Source organism: Candoia aspera, chromosome 2, assembly GCF_035149785.1.
Source record: "Candoia aspera isolate rCanAsp1 chromosome 2, rCanAsp1.hap2, whole genome shotgun sequence".
In the NCBI taxonomy this organism is placed as follows: Eukaryota; Metazoa; Chordata; class Lepidosauria; order Squamata; family Boidae; genus Candoia; species Candoia aspera.
The window spans coordinates 10,316,066-10,336,609 of NC_086154.1; the positions used below are offsets into that span (position 1 = coordinate 10,316,066).

At 48.5% G+C, this 20,544-nt stretch overlaps 1 protein-coding gene across 1 annotated transcript; it reads right to left on the reverse strand.

The window, feature by feature from the left end:
- Nucleotides 1-14,218: 14,218 nt before the first annotated feature.
- LOC134489851 (zinc finger protein 436-like) lies at nucleotides 14,219-20,544 on the reverse strand. Its single transcript, XM_063292725.1, has 3 exons — nucleotides 19,642-20,544; nucleotides 17,352-17,478; nucleotides 14,219-15,408 (listed from the first exon to the last, which is right to left on the reverse strand). Exons 1-3 carry the CDS (start codon nucleotides 20,392-20,394, stop codon nucleotides 14,219-14,221), a joined length of 2,070 nt encoding a protein of 689 aa, XP_063148795.1. The 5' UTR covers nucleotides 20,395-20,544.

Here is a 20,544-nt window from a genome sequence, read left to right on the forward strand (position 1 = left end):
ACACAGACACAATATCCCCCTCCCTCCATAACCAGAGTCGTGTAATGCGTGGTGCTTGGGAGGGTTGGGGCAGGGACCCGCAAGTTCTGGTTCCCCGCCCCCACCCCCACAGAAGCTCTCTGGGGGACTCTGGGCCAGTCCCTCTCTCTCCGTCCAACCTACATCACAGGGCTGTTGTGGGGAAAAATAGAATGTCTATTGCTTTAAGCTCCTCTATGGCTTTAAGCTCCTATACATCTAATAAACTGGGATACACATCTAGTAAACAAAGGGGGCTTAAATCTCCCACCAATACAGAGAGCATGGCTTTTCCCAATCTGGCTAATCTTAGTTGCTCACGAAAGGGCTTTCAAGCACTGGCTTCTTAATCGCCGTTCCTTCTGCCTCGCGCATTCCCCCGCAGCCCACTTAATGCCCCACCAAGTTTGGGGAGCCGCGATCTTTGCAACGGGACGGGGTAGCTTCCCGTTGCAAAGATCTCTCCCCCGGGCAGAGCCTTCCTCCTCCGGGCTCCCAGCCCGAGGAGCACCGAGGGGGCTCAGTGCCCAAGAAAGCCCGCCCGCCGCTTGCAACCGCCTGCCGTGCGCGTCTTTCCGCGCGCCCCGCCGCTTCGCAACGCCCCTGGCTCCGTCCCGCGCTGCCTTTTGCGCTCTGGGCGCCTTACGGGACTCGGGGCACGCACGGGAATCCGCTTCTCCGCCGTCTCCTCCGCCTCCCGCGGCCGGTGCCCGTCCCCCAGCTCGCTGGGACAGGAAAGTGCTGCGCTCCCGGGGTCCCCACTTGCTTCACGCTTCCTGTCTCTCTAAGCGCCGGAGCTCGCTGGCCCGTTTAACCACTGCAGCGCCAGCGGGAAGATGCGCAGCGGCTCCCGGGAGCCCGGAGCATCCTTTCGTGCGAATCAGCAGCCTCGCGGAAGGCGGGGGTCGGTGCAAAGGCGCAGCGTGTGTGCCCCTCCCACGGCCGCCTCTTTGGGAATTCAGCTTCTGAGCTCACTGCCCGGGCTAAAAGCTTTTGGAAGCCGTTAATACGCATTTAAATCAGTGTTTTTCAAACTTGGCAACTTTAAGATGGGTGGACTTCAACTCCCAGAATTCCCCAGCCAGCCATCTTAAGGTTGCCAAGTTTGAAAAACACTTTTCAAAGTGTTTTTTAAAGGGTTGGGTAGCTATCTCAAATAGGTGTTGTAGTATATTTCGTTTTTTACATTTTTTATCTTTTAATACCGATTCTTATACTTTTAGATTTTTAGATTTTAGATTTTTATTTATATTTTCAGATTAAATTGTTTTATATATTAATGGATTGTTGTACGCTGCCCAGAGTCGCTTTTTTGTGAGATGGGCGGCCATACACATTTGATTAATAAATAAAAATAAACAAAAGCCTGGCTCAGCTAGAGCAGCCAAATTGCTTTGAAGGTGTGGCATAATTTTTTTTAGGTATGCAAACAATACAGTGTATGCTGGGCTCCCAGCAAAGCCCTGCTCAAAAGCAGAACTGCAGCTTATATATATACTTTGGCCTACTACATCGCAAAGACAAGACAAAGAAAAAGGCAGACACCGAGGAAATTACAGCACCATGTTGGAATGTTGTTGATAAACCCACCTGGTTGACCTTATTATTATTTCTCCCTTCTGATTAGATTAGCATGGTAGCTCTACTATCTTTCAGATATTATCAGTGGATATAAACCGTTTGGAAGACTGATTCTTCCCCCTCAGGGCCAATTCAGCTTGCTGTGAATATTTTCTTACAAGGGCACTTTAAGCAGTTCACATTCATGGGGGGGATCTCATAGGTTTGATAGTGAATGCAGCTCACAGGTGTGTGTGTGGGGAGTATCTTTCACCAACACACTGGTCTACAATATTAGGGAGGCAGAGAGAGAAACCAGCCATCCAGGGAAGCTGGCCACGTCCTCCGCCTGACCAGCAGTAACTCTGTGTCACTGAGCTGTTATCCCCCTTTTACTAATGGAAACTGAGTTTCCCTGGAGGAAAAAGCCGTAAATGATTTCAGTCCCTTTTGCATTCTGCATGGAGAACTTGGTGCATTATGAGTTTGCCCACGGCAGTGTTTCTCAACCATGGCAACTTCAAGATGTGTGGATGCCAACTCCCAGAATTCCCTAGCTTGGCTGGCTGGGGAATTCTGGGAGTTGAAATCCAAACTTCTTAAAGTTGCCAAGGTTCAGAAACACTGGCCTATGGAATTAATGCATCGCCTGGAGTTTGCCCATGGCTTTGAAGCATTCTCTGCCCAAACCAGCAGGGTTCAGGAAAGATGCTAAGCTGTGAAGAAAGGATAAATACAGTAAGTAAAGAAGATTAAAACTGACCCACCATGTGTGTCCCAGTTGCATTTCTCTGATCTTGTAAGGGGGTGTGTGAACTCAGCATGTGGGGATCATATAGAATAGAGGACACATGTGACTTTACAAGGCTGTTGTAAGGGAGTTGTGTTAAAAGCCAGACCGCACTTCAACAGGGGGAGACAAGTTTTTTTTGCTAGGATGAGCACAGTTTATTTGTTTATATATTTATTTTGGACCCAAAGGATTGTAGACAAGGGTGTCTGTAGGCTGTGGTCCAAAAAGTCCGGATGGATCGAAGCTCTTGACTTTTTTGACCTCAGCCTGCAAACACCCCTGATGGTAGAGTGTGTAGTTTTGAAGAAGTGACATTACCTAAGGGTAGGTTGGGGGGTGTATTAAGCCCAGCGCAGCCACATGCCCCTAATTTAGTCTTTTTTTCCTTTTAAGAGGTGCAGAAATAATTGGATCACCACAAACCACAATTCTGACATTCAATTTCAGCTGTGTAATATCAGGAGGTGGAAGCACTTGAGTGATCTTGTCTGGGCTCAGAGAATAAGCTGAGTCAGGCATGGTTTGGATCTGGATGGGACACCACCAGGAAATCCCAGGGATGTAGACCACATGGGGAAGTTTATTTAGTTTTTCCTTAGTTATTAATCATATTTATATGCCCATCAAACTCACACAAAGTGACTCTGTTCAAAGGCAGTAGCAAATCACTTCCATGTTGCCCCCAAAAGAACTTACTTGACAAGTCCAGAAGTCAAGCTTGACTCAAAGGCATCTTTACTGTATTGTGATCTTGGAGAATCCCCAGTGGGGTGGTGCAAAAATGGCTCTGGGAAAGCGCATGCAGCTCTTCATCATTTTACACATTTGCAGGACAAGTTTGATGCTCCAAGTATGCATTCTTTATGTTTCCTATCTCACTAAGTTTTGTCCTCTTAAGGGCAACATGATTTTATATGATTAAGATCGCAGCTGGCTATTCTTTCTGTGAAGCCATTAGAACAGTCTTCTCTGACTAGTGCCCTCCAGTTGGACTTCAAAACCTATTCTCCCCTGCCTACATATCCTGTGGTAAGCTGACTGGGAGGATGGTGATGGAAGTTGCAGGCCTGTCTGGGTGGGTCCGTATTAGGCAAGGCACTCTAGAGCACTGTTTCTCAACGTTAACAGCTTTAAGATGGGTGGACTTCAACTCCCAGAATTCCCCAGCCAGCATGCTGACTAGGGAATTCTGGGAGTTGAAGTCCAGACATTTTAAAGTTCTAAGGCTGAGAAACCCTGCTCTAGAGATTGTGAGTGGGTCCTGCACAGCGAAGCGTGGGTATGAATCCCTGGAGATGCCTAAAATGACCTAACTGCAATTTTTAATAAAATCAGGGGGAGGATGAAATATATAACCAGCGAATATTGATACTGTATTCTCTCTTGAATTTTGACTAAATTTATGTAGGACTGCCTTGCTACTTCTATGCATGCTGATCTTAGAGGAAATCTCATTGTATTCAATGCATCTTACTTCTGAGTAGATTGGGACGCACATGCCATTGTGTGTTGAAGTGTTTTTATTTTTCACTTGACTATATTGTCACCCATCCTCAGAAATATATTTTTGAAGGTGGTCCAATCTGTTGTCATAATCAATCCTGGAGATAAATTAGGTCGTGATAAAATGAAAGACATTGGATCCCTTATGTCAAACATAAGAATAAAAATACTTCCATATTTTAATTATTGTTGCTCTTCTTTACTGCTGTTAGTATTACAACCTAATAAAACAACTTGCAGTTACTGTCTAAACCAGTGTTTTTCAACCTTGGCAACTTTAAGAGGTGTGGACTTCAACTCCCAGAATTCCTCAGCCAGCATGCATTTGTTGCTCCAAGCATGCTGGCTGGGGAATTCTGGGAGTCCACACCTCTTAAAGTTGCCAAGATTGAAAAACACTAGTCTAGACACCAACCTGCTGTTTAAGGCATGGGAGTAAGAGCTAGCTGAAAGGTTGGCAATCTTCTCTGAAACAACATTTCTTCGTGAGATAAAGTAATGTTCCCGATCCGGACGAGATGTATGGACTTCAGTTCCCAGAATTCTCAGCGAGAGCCACGCCTGCTGAAGAATTCAGCGAGTCGAAGGAAAAGTTGTCCAGGTTGGGAAACACTGAGATAATGCAAAGGGTTAAGTCGACAGAGCTGGGTTTCCTAGAGGGGCCACGCACGTCGGGAAACAGGCGCCCAACGTTGCCTGGACGGGTCTGTCCCGGGGCGCCTGGCGGGACGGCAGGGGGGTGGTTTCTTGGGTGGGGGGGCCTTTTGGGGTGCGAGTGAGCGTTAGGATGGTGCAGTGGCACAGTTTCAGGGTGAAGGTGGATCAATGCATCTTACAGAAAGCCCCGGAACGGAATAATTCGTTTCCAATCTGGCATCTCCTGGAAGGAGAGACCCTGCTGAGCCATGAAACGCTTGCGGCTTCGTGGCGTGGTTTGACTTCCATTTCTCTGGCTTTGTTACAAATAAAGTTATCTTTTAAGGAGTCTTTTAAATGTTGCCTGTGTGCCGCTTTGTGCTAACCAGGATTACAAAGGGTCAGTTTTGGTCTCAATTCTCCAGCGAAAAGATGACCGTAAAGATTTGTTTTTATAAATATTTTTGGAATAATATTTTTGAAGGCATCTGCCCTGATCTCTTTATGTCGCTTGTGGGGTGTCTTAACTTGATTTTAAAGATGTGAAATCTGAGGCTTTCTGTAACCAGATTCTAGAAGCAGAATACTGTACACTTAATGGGGGGGAAAGGCTTCATCGATTCCGAAATATATACCTGGTCTGCAGCATTTGTTCAGAATAAAATCTCAGGAAAAAAGAAAAGACAGATAGGCCAAGTGGACACTTACTTACTTATTTATACATACATGCATACATACATAGAGCCGCCCATCTCACAGATGTGACTCTGGGTGGTGTACAATTAGAACAAATATAAAACAATTAAAAACAAGACCACAGGAGAATGGACTATCATCCTACACACAGTATAACCATCTCGTGGGCTCCCTATTTATCTGGGATCCCCAAACCTGTTGGAAGAACCATGCTTTGTGCGGTTTCCTAAGTGCCAGTAGGATCGGGGCTAATCTCACCTGGGGGAGGGATGATGTTCCAGAGGGCGGGGGCCAAGGCAGAGAAGGCTCCTCCTCAGCGCGAATCCTTTGATGCAAATCGAAGTTTCTTTCTTTCTTTCTCTTATTTATTCACCGCCCATCTCCACCTCATGGGTGTTCCCACGAAAAACAGAACAAGTCTAGTCCAGTCCCCGATCAGAATAATATATCGCTTTCATAAACGTATCTGATTAAATTATGAGACTTTGCGGAAGGGAGGAAGGAAAGTGACAGCGGCGCACTGCTTTGCGCGGAGCTGATTCTCCGTGCCAGAGCGCTCCAGCGCTCCGATGGCGGGGCTGCGCAGGGCGCCAGCTGGGTTGGGAACCGCGGGGCGGCTCTCTCCGGTTGGGTTTCTTGCCTAGCAACCGCTGATGATGTGGGAGCTCCTCCTTTTTTCTTATTGGCTCGACGGTTCTCGCTCGCGTCCCGGTTGGCTTTTCTGCCGTCCCGCCGAGGAGCTGAGCTGACGGTCGAAGCGCGCCTGGCCCATCCCGGGGCATTTCTCGCTCGCCGGAACGGGCGCGTCGGTGCAGGGCGCCGGGAACCTCTCTGATATGCACCTTTAGGGGCCTCAAAAGGGCCTCTCACGATTGCACGGAGCGTAGGATTCGCGCTTAACCCGGCCTGGTCTTTTGCCTACAAAGAGGCTCCCCGAGCAAGGAACGCACCCCCTCGGCTGGCCGAGGGAAGGGAGGGAGAGGGAGGCAGCTTCTTTCCTTCGCTGACCCGGATCAGTGGAAAAACGTGCCTCCGTTTGTCGGGTGGGCGCTGGACACGGATCGCCTGTGGAAGGGCAAAATCGCTGGCAGGTAACCCTGGGGGACCCAAAGCTGCGGTTTTCTTGCGGGTGGGGAGAAATAATATTGCAGGAGGGGGAGGCAAGCTGGCACTTCCAGCCCCGCAACGAAGACTCCAAATTCACTGAAGCTAGGAGGAGGCTGGAAGATCAAGGCTGTCTGAAGGCCAGCAAGGATGCTTTGAATGTGGGAAGAGCACCCTCAGAATTCACAGTGGGGAAAACCCTGTAAGTGCTTGGAGAGTGGAAAGTATTTCAGGGTGAGCAGCAGCTTGAAAATACATCAAAGGACTCATATCAGGGAGAAAGGCTTGTAAATGCCTGAAACAGGGAAGAAATTTCTTTTCAAGGAGGTATCCCACACCTTATGCGAAGACCTCACTCTTTGGAGAAGACTCTGATGCTGGGAAAGGTGGAAGGAAAGAGGAGAAAAGGATGACCAGCACCAGAGGGGGATGCACTCAGTTACAGTGGCACTGTTGGAAGAGCTGAAGGACCAGGGCAGGGACTATGATGGTCTGTGGGAATGACCTTGGGAGACAGGAGACAGACGCTCAGCCCTGGCAATGGTCTGAAAAGAGGCAGCTCAGTCCACAGGTGGGGGAAAAGCATGGGAATCCTTTCAGAAGGCACCCTCCCTAGTTTTTTTTTTTAATGGATTGCCTTCACTCTAATTGGAAAAGGTGCTAGGAAGCTATGGATCAGGATTGGCACTCAGAGCCAGCCTCCTTGTTCATTGCCCAGAATCTGTCTGGACATCACTTTCATCTGGCATTCAGTGAACTTCTCATCGATCTGTGAGGTCCATTCACCAGCTGGCAGGAACATAGAAAAGCTAAATGCTGTCAGCCAGCTAGATTAGTTGGTGAGAGGAAGAGAAAGGGTGGGTGGTAGGAATTTGGAGCAGCCAATAGAAAAAGACCAGGAGTCACCAAAGACTTTTTGAAGAATTCCAGGAGAAAGGAAAATTTGCCCAGAGTTGTGAATATGAAACAAAAATCTGAGAATAAAATGATTTCATATTCATGAACTGTTTACAGGTAGTCCTCACTTAGTGACCACTTGTTCAGAGACCTTTCAAAGTCACGATGGTGCTGACCAGTCCTTGAAGTTGTGGCTATCTCAGCATCTCCACAGTCACTTGATCGCTGGGTGCTTGGCAACCAGTGTTAATTTATGACAGTCGCAGTGACCAGCAGTCATGTGATCACCATTTGCGACCTTCACAGCTGGCTTTCGACAAGCGAAGTCAATGGGGAAGCGGGCAGGAAGTCGCAAGTCGCAGTCACATGACATCGCGCTTAACAACCATAGTGATTTGTTTAATGACCACAGTAGAACTGATGAACTCTTGTTATAGTCAGGCGCAGTCATGTGATTTTTTTCCCTTTATGACTGTGTCGCTTAGCAATGGAGTTGCTGGTCCCGACTGTCAGTAAGTGAGGACTACCTGTATTAAAATGCATTAGGCAAAGTAGATTCTGAGAATTCATATGGATTGGAAATACTTTTTGAATGGGAATACTGGCTGGATTCATAATAAACACTAAGCCCTAAAGGTAGTGGTTAAAGGTGGTGGATAGGAAGACAGGGATTTTAAGTTCTAGCCAATCAATCACAATCACTCCCTCTCAGGCCTAGGAAGGATGTGCTGGCAAACCACTTCTGAAATCTTCCCAAGAAAACTGCATGGATTTCTTCCTGTAGTCCCCAGGAGTCAGGAGTGACTCAGATGATCGTAACAACAAATCCAGTTTAAGAGAACACTAGTGTTGTGCACGGTTAAGGTCTTGGACGAGGAGTGGGGAGACGCAGGTCCTAGTCCTCCTTGAGGCATGGAAGCCAACTCTGTGACCTATGGAAGTCAGTCTCTCTCAGCTCTAAACAGTTCCAGGCTCTGCAACCCGGGGCTGAAGACCACCGCCACCTCAACTGTAGCATGTACTGCTATGTGCTCTAGGCAAAGAAGCAGGCCCTGCAGTCCAGTGGGACAAACATTAAGGAAAAAAACCTGAAGTAAATATTACAGATTAGCACAATGGCCTGGTTCATGTACTGTGCTAAGACAATGGCTGGGTTTCTGGCCCATTTTAGCCTAATCTAGCACATTGTGTGTAAATCTGGTCTTAGAGTTGGTAGGACAGCAGAGCTCTGGGTTTGGAAGTGCCTGGATTACAATGAAGGATGCCTCCCCTCACCACAAATGCCAACCCATGGTGGCTTCAGGACCCTGGAGAGCACCTGGAACAAGGACCTTGGACAGTACCATGACTACAGCTTGAGTTAATCTTAGGTTTAGTACAGGAGCACAGGAAGCTGACTGCAGTCAGGAAATCAGAAGACGCTTAATCCTTGGGAGAAGAGCAATGACAAATCTCGATAAAATAGTTAAGAGCAGAGACATCACACTGACAACAAAGGCCCGCATAGTTAAAGCAATGGTGTTCCCCGTAGTAACATATGGCTGTGAGAGCTGGACCATAAGGAAGGCTGAGCGAAGGAAGACAGATGCTTTTGAACTGTGGTGTTGGAGGAAAATTCTGAGAGTGCCTTGGACTGCCAGAAGATCAAACCAGTCCATCCTCCAGGAAATAAAGCCAGACTGCTCACTGGAGGGAATGGTATTAAAGGCAAACCTGAAATACTTTGGCCACATAATGAGAAGACAGGACACCCTGGAGAAGATGCTGATGCTGGGGAGAGTGGAGGGCAAAAGGAAGAGGGGCCGACCAAGGGCAAGGTGGATGGATGATATTCTAGAGGTGACGGACTCGTCCCTGGGGGAGCTGGGGGTGTTGAGGACCGACAGGGAGCTCTGGCGTGGGCTGGTCCATGAAGTCACAAAGAGTCGGAAGCAACTAAAGAATAAACAACAACACAGGAAGCACGTTCACAATCATTTGCCACTGATCGGTAGCCCTTCTGTGAACGCCACACCCACTTCCTTAAACCCTTGTTTGTGAAAGAGCTAATCATATATGGTGGGGAAAGTGGGCTAATAAAGTACCTGGCTAAGGTTTCCTCGGCTTTGCCAAGTAAGATGATCAGCATGCAGTGCGCCAGCTGATGGTTCCCCAAGTAGATGTGTGATCTGCATATTACTTTTTATTTCCAGTTGTTTCCTAAATGAATATGAAAAAGGGATTAGACATCTACATTTTGAAGAGCAAATCAATACAGAGAGTTTTGGTATCTATGTTCCATCTCAGGAATGAAAATGAAACCAAAGTGTTCTTTTAAGCACGCAATATTCTTGTAAGTCAAATCAAGGAAGAGGAAACTCACAGGCAATATACTTTTATCAGCCCAATTAGGTGGCAGCATCTAATTCACTCTTATTCTTACGTGACGAGAGACCACAGGAAATCCCTGGAATTGTAGAGAGACCGCCAGGAAATGTAGGCTACCATGGGGGAAAAAACCCCTCTTCACAAGGAAGCAGTAAACCACTTCCTTCCAGGCCCTTCTCATCTTGAATGTCGTTCCCAGATGTGCTCTGGCTTGATGCTCTAAAACGCACTGCCCGCAAGCGGACCCAGTATTTGAGATGTGGTCTGGCCAGCAAAGATTAGAGAGGAAGGGTATCTGCTGAACTCAGCGTAGCCAATGGGAAGCGACTTTGGAAGATGCCATCCAGAAGATGCCTGGAGTGTGTCTTTCTGCTTTCTAGGCGTCATGCAGGTTTCAGACTGATATTCAGAGTGGAGTACGAATTTGGCAAAAGCAGATTGCCCATTGCTCCCTCCCTCTCCCTCTCCCTCTCTCTCTCTAGTTGATTTCCAAAAGGTGTTTCAGTCAGGATCCAAACACAGTACATGTCTGCAACATCCGTTTGCTGCACCTTTCCCCTAAGCATTGTGCAATCCATACACACCACACACACACACATAATAGTGACCCAGCTCTAAACTTAAGCAGAGAGAGATTCAATCATTCATCTTCTTGACCCAAAGTTATTCTTCTTCTCGTCCCCACCCACGCCAAAATTGATACCATTAACTCCCCACCCCCTTTTATTGAACTCTTTTAAAGCCACAAGAAAGCTAAAGCAATGGGGGTTGGGGACAAGGTAGGGAGAGCCTTTTTATGCTGTCATATCAGCCTTCCTAGTCTGGCTTCTTCTGGCTGCATTGGCTGTAACTCCTGTTGACTTGGCCTGGGGTGAATAATAACCTACTTGGTGGAAACTCCAAATGAGGTGAATAATAGCTTATTTAGTAAGGTAGAAACTCTGAGGAGGCGCCCTTAACTGTTGAAAAATACAAAGCTCTTGCCTCCCAATTTATGTATTATTTAATAGACTTTTATCCCTCCTTTATTTTGTGTACATAATGCTCCCTTCTCCTGTTTTCCCCGGAACCACCACCCTGCAAAGTGGGCTGGGCTGAGCAAGGGGGACCAGCCCACAGTCACACAGCCAGTCTCTGTGCCTGAGGGGGGAACTAAATTCACAGTCTCCTGGTTTCTGATCCAGCATCTTCACTGCTACACCAAACAGACCAATGAGCTACTGACTGAGCAGGGTCACTAGCTACAGAATGTTGTATGATGCTTGGAAGAAGGAAGAAAATCTCAGGAAAATTGAGAGAATTGCGTATTTTAGAAGGCTTTGCCAGCTAAATGGCCAAAAAGGAACATATTCCAGATCCTCAGACTTGATTAACAGCTACTGATAGATCCACAATGTATTAATATCCCTTTACCATCTTTTACGCTGGTGGCCATTTCTACTCTCTTTCAGATGAAAAATACTTTTTTCCTCCTGAGTTTGGACAGAAAAAGATCCTGAACATACAGATCTAAGAGAAAAGGATCAGTTTTGACTCCCTTGCCCCCTCAAATGCCCAATTCCTGGCACCTACCACGTCTATGCCTACAACATTTGATCTCTAACACCATCTCCTAGCTGTATTTACAAGAACCCCAATTAGCATCAATGATGCTCCTTAGAAAGCTTTTGAAACTGTTCTTTAAAAGAAAGGGAGGGGGAATAGACACACAAAGGGGATAAAATGAGTTCTGTGTAGGGTGGGTGGGTCAGAATGCATAAACACAAAGGAGGAAATAACACAAAAAAGAGCAAAGGAATCAACTCAGCGGAGCAGGTTGTCTGCAACTCCTCTTGATGCTACTTCTTCTGCACTTAGACTGCAGCGTGAATCTGTTTGACAACACAGTCCTTTTCCACACAGTTCGGACAATCTTCAATCTTTTGATTACTAAAGTGTAGCCAACTTGAGGCCTACTTCTAAGCTAGTTCTCCACCCCAATATATCTGTCCTTGGAGTTTTTCCTGCCTCTTGTCCATCTCCAAATCTTACCTTCTTTACATCTTTCTCCTTCCCCAAAGCATCACTGTAGGAAACCATAGAGCAGCGTTTCTCAACCTTGGCAACTTTAAGATGGGGTAGACTTCAACTCCCAGAGTTCCCTAGGCAGCATGCTGCCTGGGGAACTCTGGGAGTTGAAGTCCACCCATCTTAAAGTTGCCACGGTTGAGAACCACTGCCATAGAGGCTTGCTTCATCTAAAGTGCTGTGGTCTGTTCATCGCAAGCTTTTTGGCTGTCCAAGAAATCTTATTTTTCCAACTAGAGATACCCCTACTATCAAGCTTATCTCAAGCCTAGGAAAGGGAGCTCCTTGTTGGAAGGATTCAGGGAAGGATGTTCATGAGCCAAAAGAGTTCAGAAGTGCGGGGCAGAATTTTGCCCTGGCCTTAAGAAAGAGAAGAATCGGGACACATCTCTTGCCCCTGCCCTGCCAGTCCATGGATAGGAAGGTGTGTATGCTTGTGTTTGTGTATAAAGAGCTGCTCCATGGATCTCAACAAATGTGTGAAGGGGTGAAGGGGGGTATGGATGGGAGAAGGGGAGGGGTAGTGAGCACGTGACGTGTTAACTTCGAGAAGAGGCAAAAAACGGAATCAAATGATGGATCTCAGGACTTCTGTGGCTGTAAAGGTAAAGTAAAGGTTTCCCTTGACATTAAGTCCAGTCGTGTCCGATTCAAGGGGGCAGTGCTCATCTCCGTTTCAAAGCCGAAGAGCCGGCATTTGTCCGAAGACACTTCCTCCATGGTCATGTGGCCGGCATGACTAAATGGAACGCTGTTACCTGCCCGCCGAAGCAGTACCTATTAATCTACTCACATTTGCATGTTTTCGAACTGCTAGGTTGGCAGGAGCTGGGAGTAGCAACGGGAGCTCACCCCATCATGCGGATTCGAACCACCCACCTTCCGATCGGCAAGCTCAGCGGTTTAACCCGCACAATTTGCTCCATACGAAAAAAGCAAATGTTATATACAGAAACCAGTTCACACAACGGATTACAATTCTTAGCAAAAAGGGTTGGAAATGTGGGATTGAGGACAAGGGCCTGGTGGGAAGGGAAACGCATTCCCCTCAACCCGAGCCTCCCTCTAAGAGTTTTACATTTCCTCCAGGTCCCCTTTCTGACATTCTGCTGTAACACTGACAGTCCGTTCATACTGAAGAGGTAAATGGGTAAAGGTGTCTCTTCAGAATTAAATGAATGGTCTGAAAAACAAAAAGGGAGAAAAAAGGATAATTAGTACAAAAACTGCACTTCAGAGAGAAGGCCACTTCTGGAGCGTGCAACTTCAGTTTATATATATGGCTGCTCATGTGACAAAATGCTCCTCAGTACGAAAAAAAAGTCTAAATCCTCAAACACAGAAAACTAGCCTGATAAGGAGAGAACCTAACAAATTTAAATGAGTTAATTCAAGAACGAGGCTTAGTGTTTTGTGCAAACTCAGCCACTTTGACAAAGTGATAAATGGAAGAGGGATGCAGGACGGTGTCCCTTCTGATGCTGTGAATCCCAGTTTCATCAGTGAGACCAAAGTTGGGAATATAAGTAGTCCTCGCTTAACGTCCACTTGTTCAGCAACTGTTTGAAGTTACAACCGTGCTGAACGAGGCGGACTTACAACCAGTCATCACAGTTGTGGTCATCACAGCGTCCCCGTGGTCATGTGGTTGTGATTCAGGTGCTTGGCAACCAGCTCACAATTATGACATTGCAACATCCTGTGGTCATGTGATCGCCGTTTCTGACCTTCCCTGCTGGCCTCCAACAAGCAAAGTCAATGGGGAAGCTGGCAGGACGCTGCAAAGGGTGATAATGTGACTGTGGGACGCTGCGACAGCATGGGATTCACCTAATGACGGCAACTGGGGCTGTCAGAAGTGCTGTCGTTAAATTGGCACCATCATGTGATGTCATGCTTTACAACTGTGTTGCTTAGCAACGGTTCCCAGTCCCAATTACTGTCGGTAAGCAAGGACTATCTGTAATGGTGTTTGTAGCTCATGATCCATGGATTCAAGACTGGACTACAGCACAGCTTGGCAACATACAACCTGAGGGAAGCACCACCAGATGTTACCCCAGATTAAAACCCCCAAATTAAATAAAACCTGAAAAATTGTCCATGGGTTGCCTGAGCGCCAACCTTTGTGAGAGCTCTGTGTTCCTGTATGAGATTTTGCAAAATTTCAGACAAGGTGGTGATGTTCTCATGAGAGATCTCGAGAGCGGCAGACTTACTGATTCTTGTGGAACTGCTGACACTGTTTCAAATATATTTTTATTTTATGGCACTGAAAAGGTCGCCACGCCTATGCCTACACTGGGGACGCATCAGAGTTAAGTTCTCATCTTTGCCCAACTGCAGGTAGAACCTGCAGGGGGCGACTTGAGTTGGACCGACAAAAGCTGCATTGTGGTGGAAGCCCCGCCCCTTTTCCATGCATATCAAGACACTGTCATGTGCCCCAAAGGGGCGGAGCCTGCAATGCAACACTGCAACGTTGCTTTTGTCAGTCAACAGTGGGAAAGATCCTGTAGCTCCAGAGAGTTCTGCGCAACCTTGGCTCGGCCCACCTCTCAACCCCACCGACCTACCTCACAGGGTTGGGACGAACGGCGGGGGCACGAGAGCTGCTGCTTTGAACTCTGCAGGGGGAAGTTCATCTGCGGCTCCCAGCCCTTCCGGCATCCCCTTCTTCTGCCCGTGGGTCCTCTGGTGGCTAACCAGGTGTGTCCTCCGATTAAACCTCTTCCCACAATCGGGGCAGCCGTACGGCCTCTCCCCAGTGTGGATCCGCTGATGGCTGATCAGGTTGGTGCTGCGGTTAAACCTCTTCCCGCAGTCAGCGCACTCGTACGGCTTCTCCCCCGTGTGGATTTTCTGGTGCATCTTCAGGCCCGACCGGCGGGAAAAGCTCTCACCGCAGTCCGAGCAGGTGTACAGCTCCCGGGCCGTGTGGACGCTCCGATGCCGGACGAGGTGCTTGTTCCGGCTGAAGCCTTCGCCGCACTCGGAGCACTTGAACGTCTTCTCCCCCGTGTGGTTCTTCTGGTGCCGGATGTAGGTGGACCGGTCGCAGAAGCTTTTGCTGCAGAGCAGGCACTTGTAAGGCTTCTCGCCCGTGTGGCTCCTCTGGTGGGTGATGAGGTGGTGGCTCTGGCTGAAGCTCTTCCCACACTCCGCGCATTTGTAGGGCTTGTCGCCAGTGTGGAGCCGCTCGTGGCGCACCAGGCTGGACTTGTCGCAGAACTGCTTGCTGCAGGAGGCGCAGCCGAAGGGCTTCTCCCCCGTGTGCATGCGCTGGTGGGAAACCAGGTTGGAGCTGCGGCTGAAGCCCTTCCCGCAGGCCGCGCACTTGAAGGGCTTCACCCCCGCGTGGATCTTGCTGTGGCTGTTGAGGTGCGAGCTGCGGCGGAAGTGCTTCCCGCAATCCGAGCACTCGTAGGGCTTCTCCCGGCCGTGGACCCGGATGTGCATGATGAAGCCGGCCCTGGAGATGAAGACCTTCCCGCAGTCGGAGCATTCAAAGAGCTCCTTGCCGGTGTGGGCATGGCGATGTTTGTTGAGGCTGTGGAACAATCTGTCGCTCGGCCGCTTCCCTTTGGGGATTGGCTGCCGGAGGATGGCTTCGTAGGGGTCCCTCCTCTGCAAAGCCACGGGTTCGGTCTTCGGCGCTTCTGGCTGGTCCTTGGTTGGCTCACTTGGGTTCAAAACAGGCTCTTTTAAGTCCTGGCAGTTTTCTCTCCCTGCCACCATCTCACCGTGGTCTCTCTGCCCTCCATCATCTGCCGAAGGCAATAACCCCCCCCTCGTTAGTCCCTCTCTCTTTGGGGCTCGGGCTGCGTGGGCTATTCCTTGGGCTGCTCAGGCCTCCCAAGGAATAAGGAAGGGTCTTCAGCGGAGTAGGGGGACTGCAATTTTTGCAGAAGAATCCATTTTCTGCTGGGGGAAGAAAAAGGGGGGAACCCCAAAAGGAGGCCAGCGAAGGTACTGCCAACTGTCTACTACAGAGAAAAAGTAGGGTGAGAAATGGAAAGGTGGAGCAGAATTCCTCAAATTAGCAGCACCTCATGCTGCAACATTTTATTACAGGCCCCACTTACATTAAGATGCATATATAGCAGAACATGTCTTATGCCCAAACAAATGTACAGGTAGTCCTCACTTAATGACCATTCGTTTAGTGACGGTTCAGACTTATGATGGTGCTGGAAAAAGCTGACTTACAACTGGTGCTCACACTTATGACCATCGCAGCATCCCACGGTCACATGATCGTCATTTTCGACCTTCCTGGCTGGCTTCTGGCAAGCAAAATCAATGGGGAACTGTGTGATTCGCTTAATGACCATGGTGATTCACTTAATGACCACCACAAAAAGATTGTAAAATCAGGTTGTATTTGCTTAATGACCACTTTGTTTAGCAACCAGAATTCCAATCTCAATTGTGGTTGTTAAGCGAGGACTACCTGTCTCCATCTAGTTCTGGCCCAGACTCAAATTTCTTTTATCTGACCATTGTTTTGATTGTGGCTCTTCCTTCTATTCCTCAAAGTTATTCCTTCCGTCCATTACATCAATGGAGAATTAGAGGCCTTTCATATGTTGTTGAACTACAACTCCCATAAGTCTTCACTGTCAGCTATGTTGGCTAAGACAGCTGGGAAAGAGGTTCAGCAACATTCTGAAGACTGAAGGTTCCCTGCAGGTAGTCCTTGGGTTATGATGGCAACTGGGACCGGAACTGGCATTGCTAAGCAACGCGGTCATAACGCATGATGTCACATGACCTCATTGCCTAACAATGGCAGTTCCAGCAGTCCCAGTTGCTGTCATTAAGCGAGGATTGCGCAGGTTGTTAAATGAGGACCTCATGTGATCATGACTTCTGACTTCCTGCTGGCTTCCCCATTGACTCTGCTTGTGGGAAGCCAGCAGAGAATGCTGGAAATCATGATCACATGACTGCAGTTCGCTGTGACGTCATAATTGTGAGCCAGGCACCAAGCACCTAGATTGCAATCACATGACTGCAGTGATGCTGTGATGTCTGGAACTCTGAGGACTGGTTTTAAGTCCCTCTTGTTCAGCACCGTTGCAAGTTTGAACAGTCACTGAACGAGTGGTTGTAACCCGAAGACCACCTGTACCGCAATTCTAGCCCAGGATTCCTTACTCTGATTCTCAGCTCCTCTCCAGGTTCTGGAGTGTTCAAAGAACAGACTATCCAGGAGTGTCTGCAGCAAAGTGGAACAAATTATGGGGTTACCCATCCTGCAGTAACATCACTGCCAAGCTGTCCTTTATGTTCCTGTGTCAAGGCGCTGTTGCGGGATGGGGCTGCACTGTGATGTCACTGCGCATGCTCAAATGCTGAAAATGTGTTTTCTTTCTTGCTTGCAGGCCAAAAACAGGCCAGCCAGTCCAGCTGGCTTGTTTTCTGCTGGCAATTGCCAATTATCGGCCGAGAGCAGACTGGCTGAAGTCTAGCTCTGCTGCCTGTTTTTTGCTGGCAAGGAATGATTAAAACACTTTTTTTCTGCTGTCCTTTGCATTGTCCTTTTTCCCTCTGGGAATCAGATTACTCCACAGTGTGGAGGCTGATGCTGCAAAGGCCCCTCCCCAGCTGTGAAATTCCATAAGGAACTGAATGGAGGGTAAAAAATGTACACGGCTGACAGTGAAGACTGCTGGGAGTTGTAGTTCGCCAACAACCGAACCCTTACCTGCCATGCTGGCATTCCCGTCCTCCTCTGGCTTGACCTCCTTGTATAGCTGCCTGAGGGGATCATCCAAAGAAGTTTCTTTTCCCTCTGGGAAATTCACTCCCACCTCTTGCTTCATCCCTGCCACCTGAAACAAGAGAGGAATTTTAATCCACAACAATTTGACAGCAGGGTATAGAAAATGACCATCTTTTTGAGCCAATGGATGCCTTTGGATTTTTGAGAGCATGTTGTGGGCATGCTCACAAAATGGCTACCATGGTAGATGCGAACAGCCATGGGAAGATAAAGTGTTGCAGATTCTCCCTAGTCCCATCTTTCAGATACTTCCTATACCGCCCCCAGCTTAACTTTGTCTATTTGGGGGCAAGTGGGCGTGTTTCCAAACAAAGCAGGGCAGCCCCCCCCACCATTATTTTCAAAGAAGACAGGATGAGAACCAATGGGTTGAAATGGCAGGGAGGTAGATTTGGGTTGGACATTAGGAGAACTGCCTAATGGTAAGAATTATGCAATGATGGAAAAGACTGCTCTGGAAGTGGTGGAATCTCCACCGGAAACACTTAAACGGATCTGTTGGGGATCCTGTAGCAATGGAGTCCAGCCCTGGGCAGGGGGTTGGACTAGATGATCTCCAAGATCCCTTCCCATTCTTATATGCTATGATTTTCCTATCAGGAAGAATTTCTTAACAATAAAACCTGTTCAACGGTGGAACAAGCTGCCTTGTGAGCTGGCTGCCACTCCTTCATCAGAGCCCTTTAAACAGAGACTGGGTGGGCATCTGTCAGGAAAGCTGTAGTGGTACATTCCTTCACTGGGCAGGGGTTGGACTAGTTGATCTCCACAAACCCTTCCAACATATGATTCCATGAATACTGTATTTCTGAAGCTGCCATGGGGCTCAGATTAATTTTTGGAAGTTGCTAGAGCAGTGTTTCTCAACCGTCGCAACTTTAAAATGGGTGGACTTCAACTCCCAGAATTCCCCAGCCAGCCATGCTGGCTGGGGAATTCTGGGAGTTGAAGTCCACCCAACTTAAAGTTGTTAAGGTTGAGAAACACTGTGTTAGTGACTACCACTTTCCTTTTTGGCACACTCATATCCCACTGATGGTCATTTGTAATTAAAAGAAATTAAAATGAAGAAACTAAAATTCACAAAACTAAGCCCTCTAGAACAGGGAGCTTGGTGGGGGACAAGGGAAGTAATATTTCTCTCCCTGCTGGGTCCCACAGCAGCTCCCATTAAGATTCCAATATTGGCCGTTCGCAGCCATCAACAGCTTTATTCTCTACGCGTTCCCCCAGTTCCCTTTTAAAGCCATTCCAAGTGGCAGCCATTGCCACACCTTATGGCTAGGAGTTCCACAGTCTGCCATTATGTGAAGAAACATAATTGTCTTTTCATCTTTTAAATCATCTGTAAACCCCCCAGAGTCACTGGAAGTCAGACAGAACATGATTTTTTAAAGTTTTATTTATTTAATTTTATCCCCTTTTTATTATTTTTATAAATAACTCAAGGCAGCGAATAGACCTAGTACTCCTTCCTCCTCCTGTTTTCCCCACAACAACAACCCTGTGAGGTGGGTTGGGCTGAGAGAGAGGGACTGGCCCAAAGTCACCCAGCCAGCTTTCACACCTAAGGCAGGACTAGAACTCACAGTCTCCTAGATTCTAGTATGGATGCCCTGAAAACCAGTTTAGTGTCATGCTTAAGGCATCAGGGTAGAAACCAGGAGACCGTGAGTTCTAGTCCTGCCTTAGGCACAAAGCTAGCTGGGTGACCTCGGGTCAGTCATTCCCTCTCGGCCCTAGGAAGCAGACAATGGGAAACCTCTTCTGAAAAACCTTGCCAAGAAAACTGCAGGGACTTGTCCAGGCAATCTCCGAGAACTGGGCACAACTGAACGGATTAAAAAAAAACGGATGTCCTGATTCTCTTCCTTTTCCCTAGATGATAGTTCCCCAAGTATTGCATTGGGGGAGGGACCACGTACAGTAAGTCTGTCTTCACTCCCTCCCCCTCAGCTACTAAACTGTGTTCTGACTCTGGATTCTACCATGTTTTAGATCTCCACCTGTCCTGAGCTGTTTTCCCATTTCTTCAGAAGTCACTTCAAGTCATTGTTGGGGCTTCCTCACCCTTCTTTACCCTTCCCAGTTTGAGGATCTTGCAATAACTTACAAGAAGGTATTGACCCATCAGCTGGGGAACACGGTCTCAGCGTCCAACTTCAACCGGTGTCCCCCAACGGCTCAGCGCCCCCAGAAATATCCTTCTCACCCGCTGCTCTGGCTTCCTTGCCTCCTGCTGCCTGAGGAGGAAGTGCTCCGCCAAGGCGACCGCATGGGAGCAGCTCTCTGAATCCCGTTCCCTGATCCAGCTCAGCATCTCTGGGGGCAGGATGGCCAGGAACTGCTCCAGGATCACCAGCTCCAGCATCTCCTCCTTGGTGTGCCTCTCCGGCCTCAGCCACTGGTGGCAAAACTTCCGGAGCTGGCAGTAGGCCTCCCATGGGCCCTCGGCCTCCCCGTAGCCGAACTGCCGGAAACGCCGGCGCTGGCCTTCAGGAGCACTGGCCTCGGGGCCCCCGCTTTGCTCCTCGCTCCCTCCACTTGGCATCTCAAGGCCCCTGCTCCCCAGAGCAGGTCTGGGGACCTCCTCTGCTTCAGCCCAGTCGGTTGTGGCCACCGCTCCTTCCAAAATGGATGGGGAGGCCTTGGCGTCACGCTGCAGCACAGTCTCGGGCAGCCCGGAGAGCTCCTGGCCCAGGGGAAGAGATGGGGCTGTGTTGAGAAAGTCCTGCCATTGCACTTCCCACCGCTGCGACACCGGGCCCTCCTCAGCTTCCTGTTTAATGTGCTGGGGTGGGGGAGACAACCCCTCCAATACAGTCTCGGTCTGCCCAGCCAGACAGGCTTCTCTCTCAGGCTCCAGTTCCTGCTTTTCCATCTTGATTTCTGGCTTCATGTCCAGGTCAACAATGACTCTGTGGAGCGCCAAGGCTGACATCTCTACCTCCTGCTCCAAAGACATGTCCTCTTTCCCCAGAGGGTTCTAATTCACTTCCGGTCCTCCATCTCTTCCTGCAAATGTGGAGGAAAACATCCAGCTTGGGGGCTTTGCTTCCTGCAGGGCGAGGGGGTTGTCCTGATGCTTCTTGTCTCCCCACAAGACCAGATTCTC